Source organism: Camelina sativa, chromosome 1 (genome assembly GCF_030686135.1).
Source record: "Camelina sativa cultivar CO46 ecotype springtype chromosome 1, ASM3068613v1".
Classification (NCBI taxonomy): domain Eukaryota; kingdom Viridiplantae; phylum Streptophyta; class Magnoliopsida; order Brassicales; family Brassicaceae; genus Camelina; species Camelina sativa.
Window position 1 is genome coordinate 11,483,022 of NC_141880.1, and position 25,317 is coordinate 11,508,338.

Here is a 25,317-nt window from a genome sequence, read left to right on the forward strand (position 1 = left end):
AAATAAAATAAAAACTAAATATTTCTTTCTTTTCATGTTGTAACAACATTTTTGTTGATGAGATATAAATTTAACATTACTATTAGCAAATAAGTCTTACAAAGTTCGAGTGAACAATTTGGGCAAAGCGTTGTTGGTAACCTTTGAACCAGCAAACCAACCAATCTTCTTTTATATACTAACTAAGACACAAATTATAGAAAGAAACACCAAAAGAACCGTGAGAATTCAAGAAACAATTAGTAATAGTTAACCAAAAAGCTTTTCTTGCATGAATGATTATATCTAATCCTTAAACACAAATCCATTAATCTCTCCTTTTAAATACTCCTCAACAAAGTCTCTTCTCCTTCATTCCAAATCACTCTCCTCTTCAACAAAAGAAAAAAAATACAATGTCTCGTTTTGCTCTCTTCCTCTTGACTCTTCTTGTCATTTCAAGTAAGTCTCATTACATACATATACATTAAGATTACTTAAAGCACAATCTTTCTTTTTATATAACTGTCTAATGTTTTTTTTTTACAGATTCATGTTGCTATGCTATTGGTTCCCAAAGCAACAGAACAGTGTTAGCACTTGCAAGCAGGATTGGGATCAACTATGGGAAATTAGGCAACAATCTTCCTTCTCCTTACCAATCAATCAACCTCATCAAATCCCTTAAAGCTGGCCACGTCAAGCTCTACGACGCTGATCCAGAAACCCTAAAGCTACTCTCTAAGACCAATCTTTACGTCACCATCATGGTCCCTAACGACCAGATCATTTCAATTGGCGCTGATCAAGCCACAGCTGACAACTGGATTGCCACCAACGTCCTTCCTTTCTCCCCACAAACCCGAATCAGATTCGTCCTCGTTGGAAACGAAATCCTCAGCTACAGTTCTGATCAAGACAAGCAAATATGGGCCAATCTCGTCCCTGCCATGCGTAAAGTTGTGAATTCTCTTAGAGCTCGTGGGATTCACAACATCAAAGTCGGGACTCCTCTAGCCATGGACGCTCTTCGTTCGAGTTTTCCTCCCTCGAGTGGTGCGTTCCGGGAAGATATAGCTGTTCCGGTGATGTTACCGTTGTTGAAGTTTCTCAATGGAACAAACTCTTTCTTCTTTCTTGATGTTTACCCTTACTTCCCTTGGTCCACTGATCCGGTTAATAACCATTTGGATTACGCTCTTTTCGAACCGAATTCGACTTATACCGATCCTCAAACCGGTTTGGTTTACACCAATCTTCTAGACCAGATGCTCGATTCGGTTATCTTTGCAATGACCAAGCTCGGTTATCCGGACGTCCGGCTCGCAATTTCTGAAACCGGGTGGCCTAATGCCGGTGATATCCACGAAACCGGTGCCAATATTCTCAATGCCGCGACATATAACCGGAATTTGATCAAGAAGATGACTGCTAACCCACCACTCGGTACACCAGCTAGGCGTGGTGCACCTATACCGACGTTTCTGTTCTCCTTGTTCAATGAAAACCAGAAACCCGGTTCGGGAACCGAGAGGCATTGGGGAATTTTGGATCATGACGGTACACCTATCTACGAAATAGATTTCAGCGGTACAAGATCGGTTTCAAGCTTTGATAAGTTGCCTAAACCGAGTAACAATGTTCCGTTCAAGGGAAATGTGTGGTGTGTGGCGGTAGATGGGGCAGGCGAGGCAGAGTTAGGGCAGGCACTCAACTTTGCTTGCGGAAGAAGCAATGAAACTTGTGCAGCGTTGGCGCCGGGGAGAGAGTGTTACGCGCCGGTCTCTGTATCTTGGCATGCAAGCTATGCATTTAGCTCATACTGGGCTCAGTTCCGGAACCAAAGCTCTCAATGCTACTTTAATGGCTTGGCCCGTGAAACGACGACCAACCCTGGTGAGTTTCTCTAAACATGTCTCTCACAAGAAAAACTCTAAACAGACGTAAATGCAATTTTATTCCAAATTGTAGTTTCTATATGGAGCAATGCCTTTTCTTGACTAATTAAATAATACTCTTATGTTTGTTAATTTGTTATTTGTAATGACTACTTATTTTTATTATAGGGAATGAACGTTGCAAGTTCCCTAGCGTTACCCTGTGATGATGAGGGCTGCCTCGTGTGACTTAGGCGTGTTGTGGAGAAGAAAGGAACAAAAGCTGGATCTTTCGTATTAAGTCAATCTAATTCTTGATAATTATTGTTAATTTACTTTTTATTCCAAGCTTTTATGATCCTTGTTTCCTATTGTTGGGAAAGATTGAATAATCTATAAAAAAATTTTGTTACTGATATTTTAATGCGAAGCTTGCAATCCCCTGATCTTGTCTCGTATATCTAGTGCCTAGTAGTTTATTAGTCTTATGAAGAGCATTATGAGAAGTTTATAAGACGACATGGTCTGCTCACAATTACTATACGAGAAATAGGCCAAACTGTGTCGCATAAAAAATTAAGTTTTTGATTTACGTTTTCCTAAAGAACATGAAGAAAGAAGATAGTATTCTTGTTCTTTTAACCAAAAAAAGTTCTCTCATCTTTTTTTTTTTGATGGGCACAATCTATTGTCTCTCTTGTCAAAGAAAATGACTACTAAAATTATTTTTATATATGAAAAACAAATCCCAGCGTCTAATGAAATTAAAGCATATACAATCTACAATAGTTTTCTTTATTGTTCTTGTTTACCACATAATAGAGGAAGATAAAAAAAAGAGTACAATGTTTCAATTTACGTTACAAAGTCAAAGAGGAGACTCATCTCTCTTGTAATCCGTTCATGACCACAAACGATCGGATTCGGACGGATCCATCGCATTGTGAAACAAAAGAATCATTAAAGTCCAGTAGTGGGAAAAGGGTTATACCTATACAAACGTTAGGTGTCAATTTTTACCTATACTCTATAAAATTCAAATTTTATATCCAACTTTTTAAAATAGTGCCAATTTCAAAGTCAATATCAACAAATATTAGTCAAAAGTTGACTCAAATGACACGTGTTTGATGTTTTATTTCGTTTTTAAAATAAAAGGTAACTACCTAGAATCGAACAATATGAGTCATCTGTTCCGCACTACGGCACTAGCTAGTGGCTACACTTTTTTTTTGGTCTTGTTTGGGTCTTTTCTATATTTCCATGTTATTTTTATAATAATTCTAACATGAAAATAACAAATACTATTAGGTAGTCTTCTCACAATTTAAAATTTCACATTAAAAAAATGATTTTATAATGCTTCAGAAATATTCATAAAACAAATCATTAAATTTGGGACATCATAATTTTTGGTTAATTTATTTATAACTTATAGGGAAAAGACTAAAGAGTAAAGAAAGAGACACAAGTAGTTCTATAAAATCAAAGTAGTAAAATAAATATATAACAAAAAAAACAATATATTAGTGTAAGTATGATCAACTCTTATTATTATTTTTGGTAAATTGATTTACAACTTTGATATAAAATCAATATATTAGTTGTTATTAATTTGTTTTTTTTTCAATTTTTTTAATTCATTCTACTAACTTTATTATTATTTTAGCAGCCTGAGTTGATTTTGATCAATCGACTTTGAAAAATTGGGCATTTATTTTTCTTGCACAAGCGTGTCCATACTCCAAAACCACTGGTGTATGTGATAACTTTATGTAGTTTTTTTCTATGGAAGAGGCCAAAGATAATTTTATGTAGTTTTTTTTATTCTATTTTATGCATTTTTTTGGAACAAAATGTACTTAATTTTCACCTTCTAGACTTGAAAATAACAGTTAATAAATATTAGGGCATCTCCAACCCCACTCAATTACAAAGTCAAATACTTTGTTTAATATCCTTTTTTAAAAATATCATATTCATCTATTCATTAAAAAAATATTCTTTATCAAATCTGAAAATTTATAAAATTTACAAGATTTCAATGTACTTTTGGATAGTAAATAATACTCGAATACTCAATCCAAATTTTTATAAGATTTTCAAAAAATAGTTATAAACTATTTCTAATATATATATATATAGTTTTACATAAATATAAAGATAGTTTATGTTTATAAAATACACACATAGTTTGAATAAATATCAAATTTTTAGTGGTATTTTAAATAAAAAATTAAAAGGGACATTTTTTTGAATGTGATTTTGGAAAATATATTTTTTATAATTCCTCTTTTGAACAGTTCCTCGACAATAATCATAAACAAAATTATTATATAGGAATCATATTTTTGGTAGACTGATTTATGAATGACATGCAAGTAGTTTTAGAATCAAAGTTGTAAATCTATATATACATTTTTGAAATATATTTTGGGTTCTACCCTTTTATTTGTACATATTTAAAAACTTATTTACAAAGTTAATTCCTAAATTTTTTTCAAAAATAACATTACATCAGATTTTGTTTCCTAAATATTTTACATCCCACTCCAACTAAAAAAATACATCAATCAATATGGAAATATAAACTATGATATATTTAAACACACATTCTATTGTGTTTTGAATATATTTTATCTCTGAATCCTTTGCAAACAAAGAAAACAACAATTTGATTCTCATTTTGTTTTCTAAAACTTGTGAGTTTTGATTATTAATCAAGGAAAAACATCGATTTGCATTTATTTACATATTACGAATAAAGTTTTAAAATATTATTACGAATATGTAAAATTAAAAAAGTTTAAAATACTATATAATATGGTTATATAGTAAACGAGTTATAAAAAGTACATGTTGGAATTAATAAAATATCATTAAATTTGTGCTAACACAGGTTAAATCCTCATTTTATTATTTGTCAATATTCAACACTACAAATATTAGAATATTTATTTGTTAGATCCCTTATCTTTTGTTATAATAACTAAAATTAAAATAGAATATTAAATATTAAACAAAACAAAACTAAATATAACAAACAAATGGTGATGAAGTGTATTGCAAGTTTTTTTTTTTTTTTTTTTTTTGCCAACAAATTACAAGATTGACTCAAACGAGCCAATGAGAAGGGAAATTGTTCACGAAGTTAATTGGAAGCGATTCCACTCTAGCTCGACGCGCCAGTTTGTCCGCTCTACCATTTTGTGATCTTGGTACCTGAACTAGAGAGAAAGACAAAAATTCCACTTTATCTTCTTCGATAGCGTCCAGGTATGTCTTGAAAGCAGGCCATTCAGAAGGCGAGGAAACCATCTTCACCAAATCAGAACAGTCTGTGAGAAAGACGACTTTCTCGTTGTCAGCACCAATCATACATCGCATTGCCCAGACAAGGGCATCTACCTCTGCATGTAGTGGCGACAAGCTACGGCGAGAATTAGATGCACCCATGGTGGGAAATTCTCCCACAGGAGAAATACAATACCATCCTCTACCCATAAACTGATCAGTCGCCTTCCAAGAGCCATCTACAAAGCAATGATGACTAGACCCAAAGCCATGACCTGTGTTACAAGTCTGAGTGAGAACTCTAGATGGAGGCCGAGGGATACCAGAAGGGAGGGATCCCGACAGATCGTCCTGAGCTGAAGACCAAAGTCTGGATTCTTCCTCTGCCAACCGTATAATTGCTACCGGGTTGGAATCCAAATTACTGAATAATTTATCATTTCGGGCCTTCCAGATATACCATAGAATCCATGGGAACATGTCCACCGAGGGAATGTCTTGAAACCTCCAGAATAAGGAGTCCATATTATCATATACGGAGTCTGATGGGAAGCAGCCCGAAGAGGTCGGGAACTGGGACAGCCCCCAAACCTGCCTAGCCGGAGGACATAAAAAGAGAGCATGATTAACTGTCTCCTCCATCCCTCCACAAATTGTGCATTCCATATCACAACTTAATCCACGGCGTCGGAGATTAGCTGTGGTTGCCATGCAACCTGTAATTGCTTGCCACAGAAAATGTCTGAGTTTTGGTGGGCATCGAATTTGCCAAACAAATGCCTGTAGAGGGATAATATTGGGACCGGAAATAGGTAGACCACTTTCCGGTTTCTGTCGCAAAGCTTGATATCCTGATTTAACAGTATAAACACCGGTTTTAGTCAAATGCCACCCCAAACTATCCGGTGTGGAAAGATTGCCAAGGGGTAATGCAGAAATAAGGGCTACATCCTCCGCCTCGAAAGAAGCCGAAAGCAATGCCAAATCCCAGGAACGTGAAGTCCTGTCAATGAAATTTTCAACTCGGAGTGTTGGATCAACTGGCGATCCTGAACACAATGCTGGTCTCGGGGATTGAGCAGGTATCCAAGGGTCGGACCATACTGAAATGGAGGCCCCAGTTCCTACCCGTTTAATGAGTCCTTTGTTCACCAGAGAGCGAGCAGAAATCATACTACGCCATCCATAAGATGGGGAATAAGATTTAATAGGATCCAATGGATCAGAATGCCTATAATAACGTCCTTTGAAGACCTTTGCAAATAAGGAATCTGGAACTGAGATCAACCGCCAAAGTTGCTTAGCCAACAGGGCGGTATTGAAATCATCCAGACACCTAAAACCCAGACCGCCGGCCGTCTTGTCAGCACACAGCCTGTCCCAGGCAATCCAGTGTAAACCCCGAGTGTCTCCCGAAGAGCTCCACCAAAAATTAGAGATGGCACTCGTAAGTTTCCGTGTAACTGCTTTCGGAATTCTAAAACAGGACATGACAAAGGTCGGGACAGCGGTTGCAACCGATTTGATCATCACCTCTTTTCCTCCCCGGGATAGTAACCTGGCAGGCCAGCCACCAGCCCGTTTTTGTATCCGATCTTGGACGAAAGAGAATATTTTGGTTTTCGACCCACCAAGACTTTCCGGGATTCCCAAATAGGAGCTCATACCACCTAAAGTAGTAATGCCCAGAATACCTTTTAAATCTTCACGCACTCCCGTATCTACTGTATGTCCAAATTGAACTGAGGATTTCTGGAAGTTTATCCTCTGTCCAGAAATACGTTCATATTCCTTTAGAATCCCCAAAATTACTTCACACTGCTCCTTTGTGGCCCGACAGAAAAACAGGCTATCATCTGCAAACAGTAAATGTGAAATCGCCGGGCACGCAGTGGAGACTTTAATCCCCGTGATAAGTTTGGACCTTTCCGCCTTCCGTAGATTTGCAATAAGGACCTCCGTACAGAGGATAAAAAGATAAGGTGACAAGGGATCTCCCTGCCGGAGTCCTCTAGCCGGTACTATGGACCCCCGGGGTTGACCATTTAACAAAACACTATATTCAACTGATGTCACACACCACATGATCCAAGAGATCCATTTGTTACTAAAGCCAAATTTCCGCAGTAATGACTCAATAAAGGACCATTCTACCCGATCATAGGCATTACTCATATCTGTTTTGATGGCCATAAACTTGTCCTTACAAGAGGGATTGGTGCGGAGTCCGTGAAACATTTCCTGAGCAATCAAAATATTATCCGTAATTAATCGTCCTTCTACAAATGCCGATTGTGTCTCAGAGATCAATGTTGGCAGAAACTTGCGCAACCGCTGACATAGGATCTTCGAGATAATCTTGTACCCAACATTGCATAAACTAATGGGACGCCATTCAGTCATCCGGGTCGGTTTTTCTACTTTCGGGATAAGACAAATATTTGTCTTATTTAGGCGTTTGTCAAAACTGCCGTCCCGAAAGAAAGAGTCCACCGAAATCTTTAAGTCAGCCTTAACCGTATCCCACGCACGCTGATAGAATAGGGCCGTCATACCGTCCGGTCCCGGGGCTTTATCAGGGGGCATCATGAATAAAGCCTCTTTGATTTCCTGTTCTGTGACTGGTTTAGTCAGCATCTCATTAGTATCGTCCGTTATAGATTTGCTTATCTCACCCAACAAGTCCTCAATTTCTGAGGGATCAGTAGACGTGAATACCTCTTGAAAGTATGAAATCGCAATATCCTGAACCCGGTTCTCCTCCATAGTTCAGTGCCCGGAGGCATCATGCATCCCCACAATCCGATTATTGGCTCTTCTTAATTTCGTTTGTGCATGAAAATAACTTGTATTTTGATCCCCAAAACGCATCCACCTACTTCGACTTTTCTGATACCAGTAGATCTCCTCATCCCGATATGCTTCACGTAGTTTCCAATTTAATGCCGAAATAGCCTCCACAGAAACAGAGTCATCCTCCTGAACAGATGCTAATTGGGATTTTAAATCCTCAATTGTCTCCCGTCCAAACGGAGCCTGTGCTTTCCGCCAACGGGAAATTGCTTGGCGGCACTTTATTATTTTGTCCATTAAATTTCCAGATACCTCTGTCTCTGCTGAGACCCAGCCCTCGGAGATGGCTCCAAAAAGACCCTCTTTTTCAAGCCACCTTCGATCAAATCGGAAGGCGTATCTTCCTCTCCGAACTGTGTCCTCCAAAGAGGCTAATACCGGTTTATGATCCGAGGCTATCATTGGTAGATATTCCGTAAATGCATTCTGAAACAAATCATGGAATTTCTCATTAGCTAGAGCGCGGTCAAGACGACATCTAATTGGCTTCTTATCCCGCCAACCGCGCCAAGACAAGCTATCCCCAACCGCCAGAAATTCTAACAATCCACAATACCGGATCATTGTGTTAAAATTCACAAAAGAAGAGGCATGATGGAGTTTTCCGCCTCGTTTTTCGTGGTTACCTTTAAGCTCGTTAAAATCACCTATAAGAAACCAAGGGGAGTCCCGAGACAAACCAATCCGTGTCAATCGTTCCCACACTAAGTCTCGATTTGTTGGAACCGGATCACCATAAACAAAAGTAAAATAAATAACATTTCCTCTATAAGTGAGTTCCAAGTCGATTAAACGATTTGATTCAAATAGAATGGAAACACCATAATTATTATTATAAAATAAGGCTAAACCGCCACTACATCCAATAGGATCAACTGTTTTTAAATTTGAAAAACCAAAATGACCAACAAAAGGTTCCAGAACAGATAAAGGCTGTCTGGTTTCAGATAAAAATAAAAAGTCAGGTCTATGCTTTCCCCACAAATCCCTGAGATACCCAATGGTTGCTTTATTCCCGAGCCCTTGACAATTCCAGCTCAAAATCTTCATTTATCCACTGTTGGTTTGGGTGGCTTTGCACCACCAGCTGGACCCTTTTCCTGTTCCGGGTACTTCAGGTTTGATCCTTCCCCAGCCTCTTTAAGGACAGGGCATTTTCTTGGTGTTGTACGTAGATACACATTCAATTTCCTGGAAGCAGCTCCTTTGAGAGTCAAAGGGGGTTTCCCTTTGTTAGCCTTCTCCACTGGCGGAGCCACAGTAGAAACTGCATCTGAAGCAAGTTTCGCTTCCACGAGGACGCCACCTGAGTCCACTTGTGCACCTCCGGGGGCCGCAATGCTCACAGGTGTATCCAAGACAGTATCTTCCACCGAAGCATCCATATCGCCATCAGACTGCTGCTGTGGGACATCAACCGCTTTGTCCATCTCCTCTGTCACAACCTCATCCATCCACTGATCGAAACTCTCCTCCACCGTGACCCCTGTAGTTGGCGAACCCTGCGCCACCGGTAGTGGTCCTGTCTCACTCGCAAGTGCCGGAGTTTCGCCAGTATCTCCCTCAGTTGAGTCAGTCTGCAGAGAACCAAAGCCAGGGAACTTCGACACTAACCCAAGACCCGGGACTGATGAACTCGCATCAACCACAGTCCCCTCCTCCTCCAAGCGGGAATGTGGAGGTAGCTCTGGCTCCTGAAAAAGAGGCCTCCGGACCCGCTTCGGTGGTGGAACCCCAAAGGTTACACCCTGATCTACCACATGTTCGACCTGATCTGGAATCTGTCCCGGTTCTAACACCTCAACCGGAGCTGCAGCCGAGGAAGGTGCTACGGTCGTGGCAACTCTAGCCTTCTGTCGGTAATCCTTAAAAGGTACAGGATTGTTGGACCGGCGTGGCTTGGATGAAGGCTCACCCGTTTCCCGAGAGTACCGATTCTTTGGTCCTGCGTCTTGCTTGCCCTTGGGAGGGCGCTGGCTAGACTGAGGCAAACCCCGAGTATCCACTTCTCTGGCCTTTCCTTTGTTCTTGTCATTCATGACAGCCCCCTTGTAACTCTGTAGCGGGCGAGCTGAGTCATCATCTACTGGAACGTGCAACGCCGGAGTAATCTTATTGGTAGCCCACAATGGGCAATGATTCTCATCATGACAAAGACTTGAGCACTTCTTGCAGCAGCCATGAAGACGCTCATACCGAAGGTTGACAATAGTCTCCTGACCATTGTAGAACTCGATTACCGTTTCAAAGCACAAGGGATTCAATCCATTAACTGTCACCTTTACTCTTCCTCCATCAATGTCCACCGTCTCCACTCGACCAAGTTCTGAGCCAATGCTACGAAAGGTTGGTTCCGCCCAGAACTGGAAAGGAACATCCAGGACTCTAACCCAAAACGTTAAGTCTGAAGGATAAGCAGGATCCACTGTTGGACTCCACCGAACCAAAGACACCATCCAACCATCGAAATGGAATGGTCCCATCTGAAGAACCTCCAGGATATCTTCCTCATTGTCAAAGTCGAATTGAAACTTCCCTAGCCCGAGATCAGCTCCCACAACTCTTCCTTCAACATGCCAGAACTTAGGGAGCATGATCAGGAGGGATTTCATATCCTGCACCTTAGGGTTCATACATCGGCCCACCATTGTTTTGGAATAACCCGCAATCAGAGCTGTGTTATCGAAATACGGGATTTTGATACGACGCTTAGGAGCCACCACCTCATCACTCTTACCCTCTGCACTCTTTCCCAATAAGCTACTCTGAGACATACTGAAAATTGTCACCCAAACCCACAGGTACCAACCAGAATAAGAAAAAGAACCCTCGAGAGATGATGCAGGGAAAACACGAATTGAAACAAGGAAATAGAGAAAGGTGTGATGAGTACTGAGAGCTGCATCACAATCCTTTATATAGTTCCAATCATTCCAGAAATAAGTAGCTATAACGCCAACCGATGCGAGACATAAATGCCAGGAAATAATTTCTTGATTCGCTAGAGCCACAATCATGTCCCGGATCACTCTGAAACGATTCCAAAAGGAAATTAGAATCAATAGTGAATGCCACTGTTCAACACTTAATATTCGAGTTCAAGGCAGAGAAAGACCTCGAATCCACCCATAAAAGCACCGTGATAATGACCATTGTGCTTGAGTATCTTCCAAGTGTATCCTCCTTGTACTCTCGGTCCATAAAAAGCAAACCAAACCCATGTGATCCACCAAGGCAAACAGGGAATCCCATATCATCATTAAACCAAATAAAGATAGGGGGAAAAACCTTGATATGTTCCATATCGAAACAATCTTCAGACTGATACGATCCTGTATGCATTCCCATACATTCCAAAAATACACAACTAGAGGAGACTTCGATTGACTACATAAATGCCAGAATATAGCCTCTTGTTCCTTCAACATGAATCCATACCAAAAATGAAATGGGATCAAACATAATCGCCATAGATCTTCACACAATGATCCAAAATGAAACAGAATGAGAAGACGAATCCAAACATAAAGACACCAAATCAAACACCAAATCAAGGACCATTGTGTTTCAAGGATCACCAAACGTATCTTTCTTTTGGTCACGATCCACAAAAGGCAAGCTAAATGCTTGTGATCCTCTACGATAGACAAAGTAACCAACCTCAATAGTAGATCAGATGACGATAGGGAGGGAAGTCTTGATATGCTCCAGTGCGTATCAATCTTCGATCTGATACGATCCTGTATGTATTCCTTTGCGTTCCAAAGACATACAGCTAGAGAATCCTCCAAATGGAAACATAAATGCCAGGAGATAGATTCTTGGTACTCTAGTATCAACACCATATCCGGATACCTCCTTGAAGTATTCCATTGCGAATCAACCCTCAAGTTGATACCAGAAGAGATCACAGATCTTACCCAGATCAAACCTCCGCCATCGCCGTCGATGGAAGATTTGACAGATCCGACAAATCGCGTTGAGTGAGAGATTTGGACAATCTCGGACACTAATCCCATTAAAGCCGATCGGAACCATCGATCTCGAATCCACACATTCCAAAAGATCCATAACCCCAACTTGATACCATAAATCCGAATCGAGATTAAAACATCGTCGCTAAAACCGTTAATTCGTCTCTTTGCATGCCAAAGATAGCAAGATAGATCACATGAATCCGAATTCCAAAGGACCACACGAACCCGAAACCAGATCGACAAGATCATTCAAAAACATAATTTTGCCATCGCCTTCTTAATCGTCTTTTCCGTTTTTGCTAGACATTATTATTTTGTTTTATTTATTTTTTAGAATATTATTTTTATCGAAAAAGAGAAACTGTTAGAATATTCGACTACTTAGATTTGACGGTGAAAGAAAATATTTAATTAATCTCAGGAATGTTGAATTCGATAGAGATGAATCAGTTTTGAAGTGTATTGCAAGTTAAAAAATGAATATAAATATCTAATTACACAAACTGCTAAAAAATTTAGTTAATTCTCTATTTACAAAACATCTAATATTTAAACAAAAAAATACAATATAAAATATAAATAATAATAAATTAAAAATCTAGTAAATATTTAATGTAAAAAAACATACATATATACTGATATAGATACATATAAATAAAAATTCATATATTAGTGTAAGTACATCAACTCTGTTTTGTTTTTATTATCTCTGAGACTCTGAAGTTGCCATGCTTCTGTAGCGGTGCCAACCAACTTGGAACTGATCTTTCTTTCTTTCTTATTTTTCTTTGTGATATAATCGTAATCACGACATCGACATGCTCTCTCGTCTCTTTCTTCTTCTACCTTTCTTGCTACTTCATCTCTCTCTCTTTCTCCTCTCATCTCTCTATCTCTATGCTACAAGCAACCTCACGATAACCCTTTCTTCATCCTCTACTCCTCAACCATGGCGTCAACGTCTCTGGGACCTTCAATTCTTGTTTCTCACGGCTCCTCTGCTCCTCAATTTCAAGTTTCTGGGATCAGGTTGGTGTTTGGTTACAAGGGTTTTGGCCGCAGAAGAGCTTCGAGTTCACGACGGGGTTTTCGAGTTAGCTGCGAGTCCACGGCGAGTTCTTTTAATCACTCACTTTGAAACTTTTCTTTTATGGGTTCGATTATTTTGTTGCGAACTAAATTAAAAACTGTTCCTTTTTGGTTTGTGGACTTTTAAAAATTGTTCCTTTGACTTTGATTTTAGAAGTAAGTAATCTGAAGAAGGGTTGGTTTAAGTTTAGCTGTTGCAGTAAAACAGAACAACAACGAGTGGCTCAGTCTTGTTAGTTTACGATACTTGTTTTAAGTCTTATGAAAGCTGAACTAACTTTGATGTGAATGGTATGTAATAATGTAACACCAGTTGTGTATCTTTATTATAGATTCAGGAGAAGGAGTTAAGGCGGTGTTCACCTTTCTTGGAACGCTCATCATTTCCAAAGGAGGCTGCTTTGCGCTCTAATGAATGGAAGGCGGTTCCTGATATTTGGAGATCATCTGTGGAGAAGTATGGTGACAGAGTTGCGGTGGTGGATCCGTATCATGACCCGCCTTCTACGTTCACGTACAGACAGGTAACAACTGCTTTGCTTGCGTCACTTTAGATCTCCATACTTTTGGAACAGAGGTATTTTTAAGCAGGAGTCAGAACTTAGGGAAACAACTGAAGCTCAAGAGTTAAAAATTGATTGGCCTTCAGCTTTATTTCTTTATCTATTAGTTCTGTAATGTATAGACATTCTGAAGCTGCATATCTTATCTGCTTGTTAATAAGTGAAGGTGCTGAAGATGAACCATATTTGTATGTTTGGAAGCATACTATATTCATACTTTTAATGATTATTGTCTGGCATGTCCCTTTGTGTTTGTTATTTTTATTACAACTGTATATCTGCCTGATAAATAGGTGGGTAATAACTTTTAAAGTTTTCAGTGATGTTAAATTTGGATGAGTAATTCGATGCTTTCATTTCAATCATCTTAAAACTGCAGTTGGAACAAGAAATCTTGGACTTTGTTGAGGGTTTGCGAGTCGTTGGAGTGAAAGCAGATGAGAAGATTGCACTTTTCGCTGATAACTCTTGTCGATGGCTTGTTGCGGATCAAGGTATGTGGTTTATTAATAGAGAAACGCTGTAGGAAACTCACTAACTACTGTCTATTACATAATTTTCTTAAAGCTTGAGGCTTACCCGTTATTGGATGATGTCATTAAACTTGGAATACTGAGCTTGTCAGTGCTTGCCGTACACATGAATTATCGGTCATTTCCATTCCAGGACTACCAATTATCTGTTGAGATATGTTTTGGGCTGTTTCTGCTCTTTGCTTTTCGTCCTTATAAATTGATGCTCACATGTTAAGTTGTTTTAACTGCCCTGCTTTACTGCAGTCATTCTAATTATGTCGTTTGGTTCTTCGATTTTTCTTTTTCTCCGCAGGTATTGGTATGTTTACCTACTCTTTACTACTTTATGCCAGGTATAATTGCTACAGGAGCAATCAATGTTGTTAGAGGATCTAGATCCTCTGTTGAAGAGTTACTGCAAATATACTGTCATTCGGAAAGGTACATCTAGACCTTTTTGTTATTCTGTTGTTTCAACTGAATATCTTACTCGAGTGAGAGGTTAACAAATTACTTTATTCATACCAACCACATTTACTTACCACTTGTGTCATCAAAATTTCTTGTTTTCATGAACCATTTTTAGAACTTCTGTCACTTCAGATAGCATTTTGCCGTTTTGCTTAGAGAGATTTCATTTGGTTTCATAGTGATCCGCAGTCTTGATTAGGTGTAATTTTCGTCAACATCTTGATATCACATTTGTCTTATAATTCTTCATTATGTGACTTTCTATAGATTCGAGGCGTAGTTAATCAAGGAGATTCGTAAATGACAGAGACAGAAGTCTTTGGTCCTTCAATATGATGTCTACTGTCTGATTTCGTGCAGCTAATGGTTTTTAGTTGTCTTTTGAATTACCTACTATGCGCGTCTCCAGTTCCTTGTTTTGAAATTTTTTTACAGTACAGAGTTGTGATTTGTCTTGCAGTGTAGCTCTTGTTGTGGATAACCCTGAGTTTTTCAACCGCATTGCCGCGTCATTTTCTTACAAGGCACCTCCAAGATTTGTGATTCTTCTGTGGGGGGACAAATCTTCGTTGGTTACAGTGGGTAGGCAGACACCAGTCTATAGTTACAACGAAATTAAAAGATTTGGACAAGAGAGACGTGCAAAATTTGCAAGATCTAATGATGCTGGTAAGTGCTAAATCTACTTTCTTTATATAGCACTTTAGTGTTTTTGGGAGTGCTAAAAAATAAATGACTGCAGAGAGGTATGAATATGAATTCATCAATCCAGATGATACAGCCACAATTATGTATACCAGTGGAACCACGGGAAATCCAAAAGGTGTTATGCTCACCCATCAGAATTTGTTACACCAGGTTCAAGGCCAATACTTCTCATCAATTTATGTTCACCTTTATAAAATACTGAGTTTGCCATTAGGGTTCTGAAATAAAATTTGGTTGTTTGGTATCTTGAACTACTCTACAGATAAGAAATTTGTCCGACTTTGTGCCTGCTGAAGCTGGGGAGAGATTTCTAAGTATGCTGCCATCATGGCATGCCTATGAACGGGCTTGTGAATATTTCATATTTACATGTGGAGTCGAGCAAAAGTATACGTCTATAAGATTCTTAAAGGTATAGAGAGATTGTTACACAGTGACAAATTAAAAGAAAATGTGAGAAGATGAAATTTTGTAGTGAGTCGAGCATTTCATTTTATATTTTTCCCTTTGGATTTGAAACTTTTTGTTTTTGTTTTTTGGTACAGGATGATCTCAAGCAGTATCAACCACACTATCTCATTTCAGTTCCTTTAGTATATGAGACACTCTACAGGTATGCAACTTTACAAGCATTTTTTGCGCATAAGATTCAAATACTTTCAGATAGGTTCTATTGTTACTGAAGTTTACTGATAAGAGATTATGAGTCACTGTTCGTATGATAAGAGATTAGATTTCCCTCATGGCTGTATCTAGTCGGTCATTCGAGATTTACAATGAATTTGTTTCTTCCATGATTCTAATCATTATTTTTTTCGCAGTAGTCTGAACCATGTTAACTGCTGCTAAACATCTTTCTCTATTTTATGAGAATTGCAGCGGGATTCAAAAGCAAATTTCTACAAGCTCCCCTGCTCGTAAATTTTTGGCGCTTACATTAATTAAAGTCAGCCTTGCATATATGGAGATGAGAAGAATTTCTGAGGTTTGCGAACCAGATGTGTCCTCTTTAGTATTTCGTACTGCCTAATAGTTTGTTGTAACAGAGTTGTGATAAGTTCTCTGCTCTTGTATGCAGGGTCTTTGTTTGACAAAAAATCAAAAGCCTCCAATGTATATTGCTTCGTTGGTGGATTGGTTGTGGGCGAGAGTAGTTGCGTTTGTTCTATTGCCATTGCATATGTTGGCTGAAAAGCTTGTCCACAGAAAAATTCGTTCCTCTGTTGGAATAACAAAGGTAGTATCTACTTCCTTTTGTTTTACTAGTTTTATGTTTCTAGGCGAAGAAAGATTCCTTAATCTTACCAGAAAGATTGTTAACCTGACTTTGCAATCTAATCTTTGTTTCCTCCAGGCTGGTGTTAGCGGAGGTGGTAGTTTACCTATGCATGTTGACAAGTTTTTCGAGGTTAGACTGCCAATATTGCTTCTAGAGATTAATGTTATTTGTTTTTGGCATTTAAACAAGTTATTTTGTCCATATGTAAACAGCTTAGTTCTTTATGCAGGCCATCGGTGTGAATGTACAAAATGGGTATGGTTTGACAGAAACCTCACCGGTTGTCTCTGCACGGAGGCTTAACTGTAATGTAAGTTTAAACTTTCACCAAAATGACCTTTTCTTTTGTGATCATGGGGAAAATAAGCTCCCATCTTGCACCAAATGTTTGGGTCACAATCAGTCCAAAAGTGCTATAAAAGAAGACATAACAAGTCTCATATCTTTTACTGTCTATGTTATGTTACACAGTTACATTTGTTAAAATTGTATTTTTGTTTTTGCTCTTGTATGAAGGTTCTTGGCTCAGTTGGGCACCCTATTAAAGATACGGAATTCAAAATTGTAGATCCTGAGACTGGTTCTGTTCTTCCACCTGGTTCAAAGGGCATTGTCAAAGTCAGAGGCCCACCAGTGATGAAAGGTTACTATAAGGTGATACACACTTTCTGCCCTTTGTTTACGACAAATTTGTGAATGGATGACACAACAGTTACAGAATTTTAGCCGTCAAGATTTTGTTTATGATTCTTCTGTTCGTGAGTATATATATTGGCTTCTATGGTGCCCCTGTTTCTCGGATTAGTTTGTTATTAGAAAACTTGTTATAATCTGTGCTGTGCTTTCCGTAAACGTTGATGGCTATCGAGTTTTCTTGTCTACCCCATATTTTATGCAGAAAGAAATGGACACCTCTTAATTAGTCTATGTATAACTCTTTTCATCTTGAACTCATCATTCCTCATCTAAAGCATCTCATTGGAATCTAGATTTCTTGCAATTCATTTCTTTTTTTTTGCTAAATGTGTGAACTCCTGAAACATTATTTGTGATTTGGATGAAGGCTTTGGGTTTGGTGGTTAGATCAGGTTAACTCATCTTTCTGTTGATTACCTCAGAATCCACTGGCCACCAAGCAAGTTATAGATGAAGATGGATGGTTCAATTCTGGAGATATGGGTTGGATTACTCCTCAGCACTCAGCAGGACGGAGTCGTAGCTGTGGAGGTGTCATCGTTCTTGAAGGCCGTGCCAAGGACACAATTGTACTATTAACAGGTATATCATAGTTTTACACTTTCTTGAATTAAAATTCTGTTTCCAACTGTCTGTATGATTAGCATACATTTTAAACACCGCATGTATTGTTAAAAACGTATGATAACAGCTTGATCGTTGTAGGTGAAAATGTGGAACCATTGGAGATTGAAGAAGCAGCCATGAGAAGCAATTTGATTCAACAGATAGTGGTTATTGGACAGGTACTTGTTGGAAAGTTTGATTTAGGAACAGTGGTATGGGATGTTTTACGGATTTAATCTTTGGATTTCGATGTGGCCATAATCTTTCGTTCTCAGGATCAACGCCGCCTCGGAGCTATTATTATCCCAAACAAAGAAGCAGCAGAAGGAGCATCAAAGCAGAAAATTTCACCTCTAGATCCTGAAGTCAATGAACTTAGCAAGGAGACGATAACAAGCATGGTCTATGAAGAACTGAGGAAATGGTACTGATCCAGACCAAGTGTTACTCTTTGAGCATCTGGATCCCTCTCTCTCTCTAATGTATGATTTAAGCGTATGCTTGCCCTAATCATGCAATTACTCATATAAACCATAATGCAGGACATCACAATGCTCGTTCCAAGTTGGACCTGTTCTGATCGTGGATGAGCCTTTCACGGTATGTTCTTTTGTTCGGTCTCATTCATAATCTCTTCATTTGGGACTCAAAATATTCAGTCCTTATGTTAACGTTCTATGTAATATCTTTACAGATAGACAACGGATTAATGACACCGACGATGAAAATAAGACGGGACAAGGTGGTTGATCAATACAAGAATGAAATAGAAAGACTCTACAAGTAGACTAGAAATTTTAGCATGCTCCTTTACGTTCACCTTGTTAAGCATTAGAAAATTTGGACCAGTTATTCCAATTGTTAATATAAGCTGCAAATATCGGTTCACGCAGTATAATAAAGCATACCACTCCATGAAACACAATAAGCTTTTTGTTCTTCGACTATGATGAATTATCCAGTTCTGCAGCCCTATAGATACTTATTAGATCTTCTTGTACGATTCATAGAACCAGTGAAAACCAAATTGTACGTTTAAGTATTTAGCGATATCTTGACTTCTATCTGTAGTTGTTGATATAAATTTTGTATAGCTGGGTTAAATTAGCCTCAAAACTCGAAAGTGACAACTTTTGACATTTAACTATTTATCACTTCAAAGTGATAACATTCAACTCGAAAGTGACAACTTTTCACTTCATTATCACTTCAATATCACTTCATTATCACTTCAATATCACTTCATTATCACTATAAAGCCAAAAGATGGGAAGTGATGCTTTCTTTTGTATTTCATGTAAAACAAATGATAAGTATATATAGCTCTAAAATGGAGGCCATGCTTACGTCATAAGATGTAAAAATATACCTTTTTGGTGACTTGACAATATTAAGGTGTGTTAAATGTGTTAGAGCTTCACCTAACTAAGGGTTCGTGCATGTCGTTTGAAGATCGAATGAGCCAGATATGTATTAGTCGATTAAATAAGGGCATTTTCAAAAATATATTTTTTTCTATGTAATTTTTTAAAAATACTTTTGTTCATTTTCAAAAATACATTTTTTAGTATAGGAAATGACTAAATTATAAACTCTAAAGAGAAATATGCCATGAACAGTGTATAAATATGAGAGATGCCATTTTTGCAAAAACATTTTCTTTTGATATCAGACCAAATCCGCTTTCGCTGATGGATGAAATTTATTGCAATTGACAGTTTGACATTGCAGAACTCTCGGAGGGTAACAATATGATTGACCAAAGAAGGTATCTCTATGGACCAGTTTTTATCTTTTTGATCTAGAGTATGCTTACTTTTTGTCTATCCAACGATATTGTCTATTACGTTCCTGATAGACCAAATATAACATTAAGTCTATCATACTAACATGTTTGTTGTCTATCACTTAGTTCTAAAAACGTTTAGGCTGACATTGGTGAACTTCTGGAGGACAACAATGTTACTGCACAAAGAAGGTATGTCTTTGTAGACCAGTCTTATATTTGGTTTAGTGCACTGCATTTTTATTCTGGACAACAATATGATTGCCTTTTGTCTATCTAACCATGTTGTCTGTTAAGTTTATGGTGGACCATTGTTTAGTTTAGAACTTTAAGTCCATCACACTAACATATTTGTTGTCTATCACACAGGTCTGAAGACGTTCATATTGACATTTGTGAACTCTCAGAGGACAACAATGTTACTGCACATTGAAGGTATGCCTCTATGGACCAGTTTTATCTTTGTTTAGTCCACTCCATTTTTATTTTTGGACCACTTACTTTGTCTATCCAACCATGTTGTCTATTAAGTTCCTGGTGGACAAATTTTTTATTTTAAAATCTTAAGTCCATCGAACTCACATGTGTGTTGTCCATCGCACAGGTCGAAAGATGTTCAACCTAACATTGGTGAACTCTCGGAGGATAACAATGATACACAGAGAAGGTATGTCTATGTTAGTGGACCATAGTAGGCTTACTTTTGTCTTTCCAACCCATATTGTTTATTATATTTTAGATGGACCAATTTTAAAAAAAAATATTATGTCCATCAAACTAACATGTTTGTTGTCTATCGCGGCCTGAAACTGATGAATTTTCCGAGGAGAACCATGTTACTGACCTGGATAACTCCACCAACTTCAATCTCTTTTATTTTTAGATGTGTTTAGGTTTTAGTTAAAAAAAGAAACAGTCATATCATCACTATTTTTGTTAGTCTCAAAATGATTACCTAAAAGTTAATAACTTTTTTTAATTTTTTTTCCTTCTTTAATTTGAAGGGTATTATGGTCTTTTGATCATATGGCACAAAAACAGTAAATGACATTATTGAAAAAAAAAAAATGAAAATAGCGTTTCTCACAACTTTAATTAAGAAAATGACATTTCTCACAAAATTCTCAACTCTAAACCCTAAATACTATATATCATAAATCTAAAATAGAGAACTCAAACCTAAAAAAAATTCTAAAAATTTATTTAACATATTGTAATTATGTAAAAGATGACAAAAATAAAAATGTTCAGAGAAAAAATATTTTTAGAAAAGGAATTTCTAACAAATTTTCATTAAACAAGTATAAACCAAAGATGTATGCTAGATTTCTACTGAGAGGTTTGAGATTGGGTGTATGAGTTATATATTATCTATGAGGTAAGCAAAGTGATGGTCTTTTTTTTTTTTTTTTTCTCGTCGATGGTCTACTAAAATAAAATAAAGAATAGAGCAAAGGTTCAAAGAAATAGTAAAACGATTATATTGTCTAACTTCAGCAATGCTAAAAGATCGAAGCCAAGAAGGGACACCAATGGATAGATACGACCTGAGCCTGCCTACCATCCCGTGTCACACTCTTAGCAAATGTCTCGTGCCGACGTATTCGTTTTTTTCTTGTTTTTTTTTTTTTTCATATTTATAAAACAAAATGATTAGTGATGAATTAAATGATAACGGTGTTTTAATTAATACATATATTATTAGTTTATTTCCAAGTTCCAACTTGCAGAAAATATCAGTATATAAAGCCAATATATGCAGAAGTAGCTGCTGCATTACTAAGACAGCTTAGTAGAGAGATATAGAAACTGAGATGGAAGCGGCGGGTGAAGATTGCTGTGAGAGCGGCCCGGGTTACGCCACGCCTCTCCTTGCCATGTCTGGTCCACGAGAGAAACTCATCTATGTCGCTGCCTTATACACCGGTAAACTATTTTCTAGCTCTTTATATATGGAGTGGAGTTAAGAGTCATTAAGATCAACTAATGTCATTATAAGCTTTGGTTTCAAACTTTGTTATGTCGGCTAAAGGTTTTTGGAAATTGGTTTGGTCCAGGAACCGGGCAAGCGAAGCCAGATTACGTAGCGACGGTGGATGTGGAACCGAGTTCAACGACATACTCTAGTGTCATCCATAGATTACCAATGCCTTTTCTTGGAGATGAACTTCATCATTCAGGCTGGAACTCTTGTAGCTCTTGCTATGGTGATCGTTCTTGTGAAAGACGTTACCTCATCTTGCCTTCTCTTCTGTAAGAAACTTAACAACATCTCTTCTCTGTTTCTTTTGTATCTAAAAAGTTCTCATGTATTGTGATCTCATCTCACACATGTCGGAAAAAAGGTCTGGTCGCATCTACATCATCGATACGAAAACAAACCCGAGGGAACCATTTCTGCACAAATTTGTGGAGCCAGCGGAGGTTTTGGAGAAGACGGGATTGGCTTATCCGCATCAACCTCATTGCTTAGCTTCTGGAGACGTTCTTGTGTCTTGTCTTGGGGATGAAGATGGAAACGCAGAAGGCAGTGGGTTTCTCTTGCTTGATTCCGAGTTTAACATCAAAGGAAGGTAACTTCGAAAAGAACGGATTTGTACTGTTTCTTGGACGCCAAGAAAGAAGACCAAAACCTAATATCTCGCTAGCTTAAGGGTCGTTGAGTAAGAGCTATTTACATTTATTTTAATAGGTGGGAGAAGGATGGAAACAGTCCTTTGTTTGGGTATGATTTCTGGTATCAACCACGGCACAAGACGATGATTAGTACCTCTTGGGGAGCACCAGCCGCGTTTACCAAAGGATTTGACCTCAAGGACGTCTCTGATGGCTTATATGGAAAGCATCTACATGTCTATAGTTGGCCCGACGGAGAATTGAAACAGATACTTGACCTCGGTGATACCGGACTTTTACCCTTAGAGGTAAACTGACTCTAATCTTGCAAAACCTCAGCTTATACTAGTTTCTTCTTCCGCAAGAAACTGCATTATCCTCCTCTGTTTTTGTTTTACAGGTAAGATTCTTGCACAACCCGGATAAAGCTACGGGATATGCGGGGTGTGCGTTGTCGAGTACTATTGTAAGATTTTTCAAGAACGATGATGAAGCATGGAGCCATGAGGTATACAATGAATCTTCTCTACTTATTATTCTTCATTTCTTTTGATTTTTTTCTTTCTAACTATACAAACAACCTCTCCAATTTTAAGGTGGCTATATCAGTGGAACCTCTGAAAGTTGAAAACTGGATTCTCCCAGAAATGCCAGGGCTTATCACTGACTTTTTAATCTCACTTGACGACCGATTCCTCTATTTTTCCAACTGGCTTCACGGAGATATTCGCCAGTACAACATCGAGGACCCGAAAACCCCTGTTTTAACCGGTCAACTACACGTAGGCGGGCTAGTCCAAAAAGGAAGCGATGTCTTAGCCTTAGGAGAAGAAGGAAAGACGTTTCAGTTCGATGTCACCAAAATCAAGGTCCGTTCAACAAAATCTAGATCATGTTACCTTGTCCTACACGCTATTGTAATTATTGGTGTTTTTCTTGTGTGAAGGGTCAGCGTCTGAGAGGAGGTCCTCAAATGTTTCAGTTGAGCCTAGATGGGAAGCGACTGTACGTGACGAACTCGCTGTTTAACGTATGGGATAGACAGTTTTACCCTGAACTTGTGGAGAAAGGCTCACACATGTTGCAAATTGATGTAGATACAGACAAAGGTGGTTTATCCATAAACCCTGACTTCTTCGTCGACTTTGGGTCCGAGCCAGATGGTCCTGCGCTCGCTCACGAAATGAGATATCCTGGCGGGGATTGTACCTCTGATATATGGGTTTAGTTTAATTCACAAAATGACAAAACAAACCTCTATATGGAACATAGTGTTAAGGATACACCTTGATACGCAAGTGATACGCTCTTCATTACTCAATATCTCGTATCATGTTTTACATACAATCTTCTGTTTATGTCTTTTATCTAGTGTGTCTCCTCTGTACAACTATATATATGTGTGTAAAAACCTTGTATATGAATAAGACTCATATTCTACATGGTATCAGAGCAGAGCAGTAAAAGATTTCTAAATTTTTCCGCCGCTTCTCTGTTCTCTCTGTTTCAACTTCTTCCTTCATTTTCTTTTTCTTTGCTTTTTCTTTCACTTTTTTTCTCCTGTCTCCATGGCTAATACTGCTGAAGTAATTGATTCTGCCCAACCCTTTCTCAACATCAACATGAGTAATGTTATTAAGCTTACTTCTCTCAACTACATCACTTGGAGCCTCAAAGTACACTCTCTCCTTGATGGCTATGACTTGGTCGGATATGTTGATGGATCTGTTTCTTCTCCGGCTCAGACAACTGTCTCCAACAATGCCGCAATTCAGAATCCAGACTTTCTCAAATGGAAGCGACAGGACAAGCTGATCTACAACGGTCTTCTCGGCACTCTCTCTCCCTCGGTGCAACCTCTGGTTACTACCACAAAAACGGCTGCTGAGATGTGGCATACTGTTGCCAACATCTTTGCCAAACATAGCAAGGGCCATATTCAGCAGTTACGCCTCCAACTCCAACAATTTTCCAAAGGTGATAAAACGATCAATGAGTATATGCAAGGCTTAACTACTCGCTTTGACAAATTGGCTCTCCTCGGTAAGCCTTTTGATATTGATGAGCAGATTGAGGCTGTTCTTCGTGGTCTCCCTGAAGACTACAAATATGTTGTTGATCAAGTTGAAGACCGTGAATTCTCTCCCAAAATCACTGAAGTTCATGAAAAACTTCTCAACAAAGAAGCTCAGTTGTTGACCGCTGCTCTTGTTACGCCTTCATCTGATCCTCTCTCTGCCAATATTGATACCTCTCACTCTCTTCCTTATCCACACAAATCCACACAACATCACCATCAACAATGGAACAATCGGACCTCCAATACCTATCCAGGACAACCGTTCTAATAACGGTTATCAAGGAAAGTATCAGTTGTGTGGTGTCTTCGGTCGTAGTGCCAAATGCTGCCCCAGCTTCATCAAGTCGCTCCACACAATGGTCTCCTTCACAGTCCTTCTCGTCCATGTCAGCCGCGTGCCAATTTTGGTCTCACTGCTCCGCCTTCAAACAACACATGGCTCTTGGACAGTGGTGCATCTCATCACATGACAAGTGATCTTCACAACCTTGCTATGCACCAATCATACCGTGGTGATGATTCTGTTCTTATTGGTGATGCTTCTGATCTCCCTATTAACTGGTTCACTATCTCTACCCTCCACCTCCCGCAACCTAATATTGAATTTTGTTCTTTGTGATTCTCATATCCACAAAAATTTAATTTCTGTTTACCGGCTCTGCAATGCTAATCAAGTGTCTGTTGCATTCTAACCTGCTTCCTTTCAGGTGAAGGATATGAGCTCGGGGGCCCTGTTACTCCAAGGCAAAACTAGAGACGAACTTTACGAGTGGCCGACATCACCAACCACTCTCTCTGCTTTCTTTGCTTCATCCTCCTCCAAACCAACCTTAGCGGACTGGCACCATCGCTTAGGCCACCCTGCTTCACCTATTCTTAAATCCCTAGTCTCTAAATTCTACCTCCCTTACTCTCAATCTTCTTCTTC

General features: G+C 38.6%; 6 protein-coding genes across 10 annotated transcripts; 3 read left to right on the forward strand and 3 right to left on the reverse strand.

Annotated features, from left to right (window-relative positions):
* The first annotated feature begins 339 nt into the window (after positions 1–339).
* On the forward strand, positions 340–2,280 carry LOC104788795 (putative glucan endo-1,3-beta-glucosidase A6). The gene is made up of 3 exons (XM_010514580.2): positions 340–441; positions 529–1,875; positions 2,046–2,280. Exons 1-3 carry the CDS (start codon positions 396–398, stop codon positions 2,081–2,083), a joined length of 1,431 nt encoding a protein of 476 aa, XP_010512882.2. The 5' UTR covers positions 340–395; the 3' UTR covers positions 2,084–2,280.
* A 2,690-nt stretch (positions 2,281–4,970) lies between these two features.
* Positions 4,971–7,916, reverse strand: LOC147949789 (uncharacterized). The gene has a single exon (XM_087510503.1). It carries the CDS (start codon positions 7,914–7,916, stop codon positions 4,971–4,973), a length of 2,946 nt encoding a protein of 981 aa, XP_087366629.1.
* A 3-nt stretch (positions 7,917–7,919) lies between these two features.
* Positions 7,920–8,567, reverse strand: LOC147949790 (uncharacterized). The gene has a single exon (XM_087510507.1). It carries the CDS (start codon positions 8,565–8,567, stop codon positions 7,920–7,922), a length of 648 nt encoding a protein of 215 aa, XP_087366633.1.
* Positions 8,568–8,810: 243 nt separating this feature from the next.
* LOC147949791 (uncharacterized) lies at positions 8,811–12,296 on the reverse strand. The gene is made up of 2 exons (XM_087456957.1): positions 11,119–12,296; positions 8,811–11,033 (listed from the first exon to the last, which is right to left on the reverse strand). The coding sequence occupies exons 1-2, from the start codon at positions 11,349–11,351 to the stop codon at positions 9,050–9,052; spliced, it is 2,217 nt and encodes a 738-aa protein (XP_087313083.1). The 5' UTR covers positions 11,352–12,296; the 3' UTR covers positions 8,811–9,049.
* Positions 12,297–12,648: 352 nt separating this feature from the next.
* LOC104788806 (putative acyl-activating enzyme 16, chloroplastic) lies at positions 12,649–18,832 on the forward strand. 3 transcript variants are annotated; one of them, XM_010514598.3, is made up of 18 exons: positions 12,649–13,091; positions 13,402–13,593; positions 14,012–14,126; positions 14,461–14,588; positions 15,079–15,287; positions 15,361–15,476; positions 15,589–15,738; positions 15,872–15,939; positions 16,206–16,311; positions 16,405–16,563; positions 16,681–16,734; positions 16,835–16,915; positions 17,122–17,259; positions 17,724–17,883; positions 18,007–18,086; positions 18,183–18,331; positions 18,450–18,507; positions 18,602–18,832. In XM_010514598.3, exons 3-18 carry the CDS (start codon positions 14,070–14,072, stop codon positions 18,692–18,694), a joined length of 1,806 nt encoding a protein of 601 aa, XP_010512900.2. In that variant the 5' UTR covers positions 12,649–13,091; positions 13,402–13,593; positions 14,012–14,069; the 3' UTR covers positions 18,695–18,832. The 3 variants fall into 3 exon arrangements, with proteins under 3 accessions (XP_010512900.2, XP_010512892.2, XP_087313116.1); XM_010514590.3 differs by having other exon boundaries at positions 12,657–13,091; positions 14,501–14,588; XM_087456990.1 differs by lacking the exons at positions 12,649–13,091; positions 13,402–13,593; positions 14,012–14,126; positions 14,461–14,588 and adding an exon at positions 14,933–14,984.
* A 2,160-nt stretch (positions 18,833–20,992) lies between these two features.
* LOC104788824 (selenium-binding protein 3) lies at positions 20,993–23,751 on the forward strand. 3 transcript variants are annotated; one of them, XM_087456961.1, is made up of 9 exons: positions 20,993–21,071; positions 21,191–21,293; positions 21,424–21,619; positions 21,751–21,946; positions 22,039–22,266; positions 22,386–22,617; positions 22,710–22,817; positions 22,906–23,178; positions 23,256–23,751. In XM_087456961.1, the coding sequence occupies exons 3-9, from the start codon at positions 21,508–21,510 to the stop codon at positions 23,535–23,537; spliced, it is 1,431 nt and encodes a 476-aa protein (XP_087313087.1). In that variant the 5' UTR covers positions 20,993–21,071; positions 21,191–21,293; positions 21,424–21,507; the 3' UTR covers positions 23,538–23,751. The 3 variants fall into 3 exon arrangements, with proteins under 3 accessions (XP_087313087.1, XP_087313085.1, XP_010512909.2); XM_087456959.1 differs by having other exon boundaries at positions 21,191–21,619; XM_010514607.3 differs by lacking the exon at positions 20,993–21,071 and having other exon boundaries at positions 21,110–21,293.
* Positions 23,752–25,317: the final 1,566 nt, after the last annotated feature.